Source organism: Terrapene carolina, unplaced genomic scaffold (assembly GCF_002925995.2).
Source record: "Terrapene carolina triunguis isolate 2854851 unplaced genomic scaffold, T_m_triunguis-2.0 Scaffold111, whole genome shotgun sequence".
Classification (NCBI taxonomy): Eukaryota; Metazoa; Chordata; order Testudines; family Emydidae; genus Terrapene; species Terrapene triunguis.
In genome coordinates this window covers 2179139-2188689 of record NW_020664462.1, presented here as the reverse complement: position 1 = coordinate 2188689, position 9551 = coordinate 2179139, and the positions used below count along the sequence as shown (strand labels likewise).

The 9551-nt window shown below is 53.4% G+C and overlaps 1 protein-coding gene across 1 annotated transcript in view; it reads left to right on the top strand.

The window, feature by feature from the left end:
* Positions 1-48: 48 nt before the first annotated feature.
* LOC113406592 (tumor necrosis factor receptor superfamily member 16-like) overlaps positions 49-9551 on the top strand; it is a 43076-nt gene continuing 33573 nt past the window's right edge. The window contains exon 1 of the mRNA XM_026652174.2: positions 49-309. Within this exon, the coding sequence (XP_026507959.1) occupies positions 250-309 (60 nt within the window). The 5' untranslated portion in view covers positions 49-249. The remainder of the gene's footprint in view (positions 310-9551) is intronic.

Below are 9551 nucleotides of genomic sequence, written 5' to 3'. Positions count from 1 at the left end.
CACACACACACACACACACACACACACACACACACACACACACACACCCTCCCTCTCCCAGGACTGCTAGAGGCGGCGGGGTTTCTCTTAACTTTGCATCAGCGCCCCCCCCTCCAAACAACAGACCCGCTGGATCAAAGGACGACCCCCCCCCGCTCCCCGCACGAGCCCTGCATTTGCTTATTCATTGCAAGGGGGGCAGGGGTAGAGGCGGCCGGGACAGACGGACCGGACGGTGGAGAAGCCGAGATGCAACTGACCAGGGTTCCTCTCTGCCTCCTGCTGCTCAGCCAGCTCTTCCCTGGCAAGGTGAGTGCCCCGGCTCCTCGCCCCCCCCCCCCGGCCGCTGGCCAGTAGGACCCAGGCCGGTTGCCAGCCGGGAGAGGCTTGTGTGCTTGACAGTAACAGGGCTGGGGCGGGGGGGTTCGGGAGACACTGACCTGGCCCGTGGGAATCAGCGGGTTGGGATCGGGCTGCAGCGTTTGGAATCCAGGTTTCACACACGCTCCCCCCCCTCCCTTGCACGCCCACACACACTCACTCACCCCGCGTGCAAGGAAAGAGTGCCGTGCACACTAGAGGAAGGGGACGGGGGGTTTTGCCTTCCCCTGCGATTCCTCTGAAGCGCCCCCCCCCCCTTGCTCCAGAGAGGTCAAAGTTACCCGGTTTCTCTGATCGGGGGAGGGAACGGTGAGTAAAATCGGTTTGCATTTTAAAGGGGGGGGGGGGGGCTGAGGATACGACCAGGCGCAGCCCCTGGATTTTGCATGGATCTCCTTAGCCTTAGAGGCTGTCGGTTTGCACGGCTTACAAATACGTGGGGCATTACAGAGCGGAGTGGGTGCGCCCCACCCCTCCAGTCCTTTAGTTTTTGAAGTCGATCGAAGGGGTTTTGCCACCGACTTCGCTGGAGAAGGGGAAAGGGTTTGGGTTTGGGGCTGGGCTCGGCTGTCACTGACCTCCCTGCAAACTTCAGCTAAACTCAAACTGCCCTGGTGTATGTGAGAGCAGAATCAAGCTGCTTCTCACGGATCAGAACCAGAACCAGCCTTTGGTTTGCATTGGTGGCCTGTGTTTAGCTCTAGCCTGATTGTGTACTGGACAATCTAGAGATCTCACAGGTGGGCAAGACACTGAGGCTGGCTCTCCATCTCCCCCATGTAGCTCCATTAACAGCTGCTTTGATTTTGCCCCCATTGGGGCTGGGGGTGAGAGCAGAATCCAGCCCTGTGTGTGTGTGAGAGAGAGAGAGACAGAAAAGCAATGCGAGTCCCTCATTCATTCTTTCCAGTAAATTTCATGTCAGGATTAATGTGGAACACATTTTCCTGGTCTGGAATTAACATTTTTGTGCAGCCAGTCTCTGTAATTATGCGGTCAGCCCATATAAGAGCTGCATTTATCCTCCTATATCCTGAGGAGGTAATTAACATTGCATGGCTTCATTTTTCTATTCTTATTAGTTGTGACTCAGGGAGATTTTTCGTTTAGTTGAGGAGGGGCTGTTGTTGGGTGGGGTGCATAAAATAAATAAAATAATGGCTGCAGTTGTAAACCATTCTTTGGGGAGGAATTGCGTGGTGCAGGAGTGACTGTGAAGTGGGGCTGGGGTTTTAGTTAGACTCTGCTTTGAAGAAGCCCTTAGGGAACTTGTGTTGTTTTTGTTTTCGGACCAATGCTCAGACTGTTTTCGGAAGGGCTGCTTTTATAAACTTGGGGAAAACTCGGCAGATTCACATCTCTGTCCTGCTGTTCAGGCTGGGTGAGATTGGGGTGAGGGGGTGTCAGCTGGGTCATTATTCACTTTGTAGAAGATGTAAACACTGGGCCAGTCAATGGGTTCACAGAGGGATGAATTTGGCCTGTTAATTTTTACCAACAGGTAGTGAGAGATTTTTCATTAAATCTATCTATCTATCTATCTATCTATCTATCTATCCCCACACACCCCCTCTATCTATCTATCTATCTATCTATCTATCTATCTATCTATCCCCACACACACCCTCTATCTATCTATCTATCTATCTATCTATCTATCTATCTATCTATCCCCATACACCCCCTCTATCTATCTATCTATCTATCTATCTATCCTTCCAGCCTTCTTTCTTTCTTTCTCAAAATTCTCTGACCTGTGTTATGCACAGGCCAGAGATGATCATAGTGGTCTCTTAAAAACTGTGGGCCAAATTCTCTGCTGGTGTGAATGCTTCCTTGACTTGGGTGGCAGTTGGCTGTTGACACCAGCGGAGAATTAGAGCCTATGACTCAAACTCCCATTAGAGGCAATGGAAAGACTCCCCTCCCGAAGACTTTAATGGGAATTTTGGATCAGACCCATGCAATCACGACAGGTGCTCATGGAGTTGCACACGTCCATAAGACACCAAGCTTGTCCTGAGGACTTTACAGTCTAGGGCCCTGGCCCACAAGGAGCTGAGCACTCTCAGTCCATGGGTCTCAGCTAAACGCTGGCTGACATCCGGCCAGGCCGGAGGATGTTCAGCTCCCCTGAGAGGGAGTGCTGGTGTTTCCGGCTTGTCATGTCGCTGGCCTCCAGTAAACCCAGTTTGATCCACACAGGAAAGCCTCAAGCCCAGCGACATGAGCTCAAAGATTCTGTTAGTAACCTCCGGGTGTAGGACCCTCCAGGGATTTTTTTTATAGCCCATCTTTGCCTGATCCCTGGGGTCTCGCTCTCTCAGTGTGGACAGAAAACAAATGAGCTGGTTTTGTGGGCGGAGGTGGGGTCAGGACTTTCCTCCCGCTTCTATTTAAAGAGACCTCTCAAAGGTTTGGGTGAGCAGCAGGGACTCAAGGCAGGACGCAGGCAGGGGGCTTTATGAGAGCGCCCTGTAAAGTCCCATGTTGGAATGAGGTAACTCACCATGGAGAGGTAGGGAGCAGTGCACCCACCACCACCACCACCACCACCACCTGGCTTACACCTTGGCAGTCTGGCCACAGAGTGGCAGAGCCAGTGTGCTGTCTCAGCAAAGGTACTCACCGCTGGCAACAGCTGGTAGCATCCGGGCCTAAAGGCTGGTGCAATGGGTAACACACACACACACACTTTGTTATTATCACCAGAGGGTTGCACACTTTATTGCTTCTATAGGCCCAGTGCACACCCCACGAGCTCCCGATGTCTCACCCTCCCATCCCCCTCTGTTTTGGGGACTCCCTGCCCCCCCCGCCATGCCAGGAGCTCTGGGGGCCCCCGTTTCTTCTCCTCCTCCCACACCAAGGTCCCTCATGCCAAGGGCTCTGTGTGCCCTCTTCCCCCATGCCGGGGTCCCCCCATTCTCCCCAAGCCCTAACTGAGAGCCGAGCCCCATTGTGCTAGGTGCTGTAGGTGCACAGAGTGAGTGATAGGCCCCGCCCCAAAAAGCACATGCCAGTGACCCCCCCACACAGTGAAGGAGGGACCCAGATCCCAGCCAGCTGGCTTCCAGTGCGGCTGGACTCTGCACTTCTCATGCAAGCAGAGGACGTGAAAATCTGGCACTGACGGTGAGTGCTGAGCCCGCAGCTTTTTGGAGAATGCGGCTCCTAGAACAGATGCCCTGGCTGTGCACACCAACACACACTGACGCAGGCACACTCACAGTCCGCGCGACACCACCGCCGCACTGGACGAACCCAGCCGAGTTGCACAAAGAGCCCCGACACAAACACACCCGAGCTGCTAGCAAATAGGATAGTGGGCCAGGCCCAGGGCTGGTACAAATTGCAGAGTTCCACTGAACAGAGCTGGGCAGCTCGACACCTGCCGAGGGTCTGTACACACACACACACTGTGTAGATACACACGCACAGAGCTCTGCACAAAGAAACACTGAGGTTGTTTCCAGGCTCCCAACAAAACGTCTCCTTTTCAGGGGAGATAATGATTTCCTGCCGCAGGCGTGTGAGCTCACTGCCCGCCCCCCTCCGCACTTGTAAAAGCTTCGCTGCCCCATATAAAGAGTATATTTTCTTCTTCCTTGGCCCGTAATTTTTTTTTCGGAGGGTAAACGAAACTCGATCCTTGCAGTAGCCTGTAATTTGCCGGAGAGTCTGTGCAGCCACCGCTGTTTAATCCCTAATGTGATTTCCTACGGCAGAGCACGACAGTTTACACAACACACACACATATGCATCCCGCTCACACACACACCGCCCTGCACACAATCGCATGCACAGGCACAGATGACACCCCAGCCCGAACTCACATTTTTATTCCAGAACCCCACTTCCTTTATTGCAGGGAGTGACATTTTCCTATTCATAGAATCTAGGACCCTCTGGAAGCAAGGCCTTGCGTATATCCTAAAATGGAATCAACACAGGCACATAGATGCCACCAGACCGGATCAGACCCGAGGTGCATAGTCCAACACCATGTCTCTGGCAGGGACCAGCACCAGACAGTTCAGAGGAAGGTATAAGAGCCCCACAGTAGCAGATGTGGGATAATCTGTCTCCCACATGAGGTCTCCTCCTGACCTCTAGTAATCAGAGCCCTGAAGCAGGAGGAATCGCACTGGAGGGACCTCAGAGAAGGTCAGCAAGACCTGGCCTCATGCAGAAAGTTGAATGGCCTTGGAAGTCCAGGGGAGTCTTTCCATTGATTTCACTGATCTGTGGATCAGGCCCGATATGTCTAGCTTGGTTGACATGCGGGAGACATGCCAACTGGCTAGCAGTATTTCCAGGCTGCAAATCCAGCAGAGGGTTATTTAGGCGGATGTAGTGAGTATAGGAAGGGGGTGTGTGTGTGTACAATGGGATGAATTGAAGGCTAAGTCTTAAGCAGCACTTACTGACAATGAGTGCGGTTAGACTTCCAAGGGGAACTGATGCAAGCCTGATTACCTGAGGTTTTTTTAAAGGAGAGGGCACGCTGTTAGCATTGGAGTTGTGAGGGACCTATGCTGCACCAGGCTCCGAGGTAGATTGGATCTATCTCTGACTTCTCTGCCACTGCAATTCTCCCTTGCCGCTTCGATGCTGGTACCCACACTGAAATGAAGATGGGGGAAGGATGCCGGGTGACGTTTTGTACTGTCTGGACTGGAAATCCCAAAGCGGGAGAGAGCAGACTGGGTTAGGCAGGGTCTGAATAGGTCCATGAGGTCCATACAGAGCCTTTCGTGCGATGTACATGCAGCGCTCCCGGAATGCAGCCACCTCTGGGGTGCAGGGCAAAGAGCGGGCTTGAGCTGAGGGAAACCTTTGCTCTAAGGGATGTGGCCCTGGTTTTGTTAATATCCCTGCAGAGCGATGGAATGTCTCCCTCCCAGTAAATGACACGGAGCTCACTTAGAGGCCCGGACAGTGGCTGTCTCTCTATTTCTGTTGCACAGGGCTCAGCACAATGGGGTATTGATCCTTGCTGGGGTCCTTGACAGCTGCCATAATATAATAATCGACCTCAGGAGGATGAGGTCTGGACCAGTGACTTCGAGGGAGGGGGGGGTGAAAAGCAGGCTGGCTTTCTAGACTCAAGGCGAGAGGCATGTTCTGCTCTGAATCCCTTGTGTTAAACAGTCCTGGGCTGGGTTAAAATTAATATCTTACTAATACTTAGCCCTTGTATCTGGGGCTGTCAAAGTGAACATATGCTCCCAGCCCACCTGGGAGGCCGGTGGAAAGTGCTATTCCCACTGCGTAGATGGGGAAACTGAGGCACGGAGTTTTTGAGCAGCCCAAGGCTGTAGCAGGTGTCCGTGGCTGAGCCAGGAATAGAAGCCAGGTGTACTCTGTCGTCAGCCACCAGACAACACTGCCAGTAAAGAACACCCCCACGCGCTCGCTCTCCAGCTGTTTCATTCTGTGGGCAGCGTAGTGAGTTGTTGTTTATTACAGTGGTGGCTAGCAGGTCTCCCAAACCCTAGCCCAGTGTGCTAGCCACTGGCCAGCACCGGCTCTCATGAGCCAGCCTCCCCATCCCCCACTTCCAGAGTCCTCGCCTACTGCTTGGTTCTGCAGCAGTTTCGGTCTGCAGGCCAGTAGATCTCACATCCCATTCTCCGCGTCTACAACAAGCCTTTTGGCCCCGTTTCCCACTGCTGCTCCCACCAGTTCCGCTCCACCAGGGGTGGTAACAGCAGGAAATTTGGGGAAAACAAAAAGCCTGGACTGTCCCGGTGAGTAAGTTGCCCATTGATGTTGCTAGATTATCCGCTTATTAACTCTTACGCTACTGATGTGTGAATGCTAAAAGGGGATGATGCCCTTAATGCGCAAACTGGCTGTTGTACAGTCGGCATCGAGATCTGGTTCTGAAACTTTCTGCAAATCTTGGGGCTGTCTGGATCCAGGCTTTGGGTTTTCCTTCAGTTTCTGGCTGTTAGCCAATACCTACATGTTAGGCGTAGCATAACCACACTGATAGCTATTAGAGGCATGGTATTAATATAGCATACATGATTTATCTAAGGCCTGGTCTACACTAACCCCCCAATTCGATCTAAGGTACGCAACTTCAGCTACGTGAATAACGTAGCTGAAGTCGACATACCTTAGTTCAAACTTACCGCGGTTCAGACGCGGTCCACACGCGGCAGGCAGGCTCCCCGTCGACTCCGCGGTACTCCTCTCGCCGAGCTGGAGTACCGCAGTCGACGGCGAGCACTTCCGGGATCGATTTATCGCGTCCAGACCAGACGCGATAAATCGAACCCGGAAGTTCGATTTCCAGCCGTCGAACTAACGGGTAAGTATAGACCAGCCCTAAGTGTTGAGAAGCTATGTTACCTGAATGTATTATGTTCCTTCCCCACAGTTCTGTTCACCCATGTCAGGTATCCACAACACTTCGCAAAAATCAAGTCCGAAAATAGGAAATTTGGCAAAATACATGAATGTTCTGCCCCGGTACAAGCTGCTTCCTGGAAGGAGGGGTCCGCGTGTCTCCTTTTCATATCATGCGGCTTTGTCTTTAGACAGTCAGTGTGGCTAAGTTCGGTATTTGGTCTCTTGAGCATTTTTAAGAACGAACTGCGCATGTCCAACAATTGGCGACACCTTTGAGTCAATAGGAGCTAGGCAAGATGGTCACTGGACGGAGACATAGCAGAGCGGCCTGGCTCTGCCACTGATGTGTTGTTTGACCCTGGGCAAGTCACTTCTCCTTCCACCCGTTGGCTTGTTGATTTAGTCTGCAAGCCCCTCGGAGCATGGCATGGACAAGGAGCCCCCAGTCTGGGGCGTGCTGTAGGAATAAGCAATAAACATGCGCTGGGTATTGATGGCCTCCTGGCTTCGTTATTCCCGGAACACCCCAAACCTCAGCGTTAATCGCGTTTGGGCAGCAAAAATGAGAGAGGGGTTGGAGTGAAGAGCCTGCTGCTCGCCCCACAGCTGTTCTAGCCTGTTCAGTATTCTGTCCTTGGGCACCACAGTACCTAAGGCTTAGGGAGCATGTGAAAGTAAAGTCAGAGTAGCTGTGAAAAAACACACCCCTGACTGCCAGACCTATGCCGGCCTCACCTCCAGCCTAGACGCAGCTGTGCGGATCCGTAGCTAACGTCACCCGGTCGACAGAGAAACCCCTTCTGTTGGGCTGTGTCTACACTAGCCTGGCGAGACCGACCCAGTGTAGACACACCCCGAGTATAAGCGATGTGACCGGGAGGTCGTGTTCTCTCTCCTCTCCTTGCAGCAGCAGGGTGTTCTGGAGGACTGGATGGGGAGTTCATTGAGAAGCGTGAGGCCGAGGAGGACGCGGGGGGGCTGCTGTGAATGGAACACCCAGTTGGGTGTGAATAGCGTAGGAGCGGGAGGGGCGGCTGTGCTGTCAGTGGAACAGCCCATCTAACAGGTTGGGCAGGATTGACTGGGGTGGGTGGAGGAGCTACTCCTGGAAGAGCCTTACAACAGGTTGGATGCGACTGGCGGCGGGGGTGTGTGTGTGTGTGTGCTGCTATTTATGGCTCAGACATGTCACCAGCGCAGTGTGGATAGCTGCTTGGGTGCTTACCCGGCTTAGCCGCTTCGGTGTGAGGCTGTGAGCAGTGGAGGGGCAAGGTATTAGCAGTGGAACAGGCAAGTAACAAGTTGGGTGAGACTGGCATGGGGAGGGGGATGCCAGCCATGTAACAGATCGGGTGGGAATAGCATGTACATGGCCGGTTCTGCTGGGGGTCCCCTCCCTTTGCCAGTCGGACCCTTCTTGTTACTCCGCTGTTCCTCTGAGAGAAGCTTCCACCCTCCGCTATTCACACGCCTGCCAATCACACCTGATTAGGGCCTGCTAAGAAAGAAAGAGCCACGGGAAAGGGTGGGGACCACGAGCGCTCACAGGGGCTGTGCAATACTCTGTGCGTGCTCCTGGAGATCAGGAGCGTGTGATGTGTGCGCACGCATGGAGATCTGGAACGCTCAGTATGCGCATGCCTGGCGATCAGGAACACTCGGGGCGTGTGCGTGTGGAGGTCAGGAACGCTTGGTACGAGCGCATACGTGGAGATCTGGAACGCTTGGTATGTGCGTGCGTGGCGATTAGCAACGCTCAGTGAGCATGCATGCCTGGTGATCAGGAATGCTCGGTGAGCGTGCGTGGAGATCAGGAACGCTCGGTATGAGCACGTGTGTGGAGATCAGGAACGTGCGGTGCGTGCACGTGCGTGGAGTTCAGGAACACCAGTGACAATTTTCACAATTCCTTTTCAGGATATTTTCCACCTGCTAAATGTTCTTTTCCCCCCACCCTGCATACAGTACTACGCCCGTGTACACCAGCCCACAATACGGGCCATTTGTTTTGGATTTCAAAATGTTGATGTGAGATGCCCCATGTTTGCTCAGACATGGGGCTGATTTGAAATGAACAGAGTTGAGTGAACATCTCTGGAAATTTCACAGGGCGGTTTCCTCTGGAACTTGACCGTTTCTGCCCTTAATCGCAACAAGATGAGGGAAATCTCCAGTGCTGAGCTTTGCAGAGTTCATGGGGAATAGCTCGGAGACCCCCGCAGTCCCTTCTGATCTCACTTAGGCAAACATTTACACACAAGCTTAACTTGAAGCCCACGAGGAGCTTGAAGTCGGTGGGACTGCTCCCCTGCCTAACGTTAACAGGGCCACACAGAGGTGTTGGGGGAACCTAGGGTGAAATTGGAAACTGACCTCCCCCCCCAAAATAAAACCCCGAACCAATCAAGAATGCAAAAATACTAAGGAGAGGTCCAGAAGGTGGGGGTGGCAAACAAGCCAACCCTGGACTTATTCTGCATAGGCAGTTTTGGCTCCCCCCTCCAGGCACTGTGACCTGGTGCATGGGGTCACGTTGCCACTCAGGTTTGGCCCAGCTGCCCCGTCGGGATGGAAGGGCAGCTGAGCCAAACCTGAGCGGTGCTGTAACCCTGTGTGTCGTTCTGTGGGGGGCCCCTCTCAAATAGGGGGTGGGGGGACTGGGGCCAGCTGCCCCACCCTGTTGGGCGGCCCTGAGGCATGTGCAGAAATCGTTTGCAAGACTGGAGGCTTAGCCAGTATCCGAAATCCGGGCTCTTTCACTAGGGTTACCATTCGTCCGGATTCCCCCGGACATGTCCGGCTTTTTA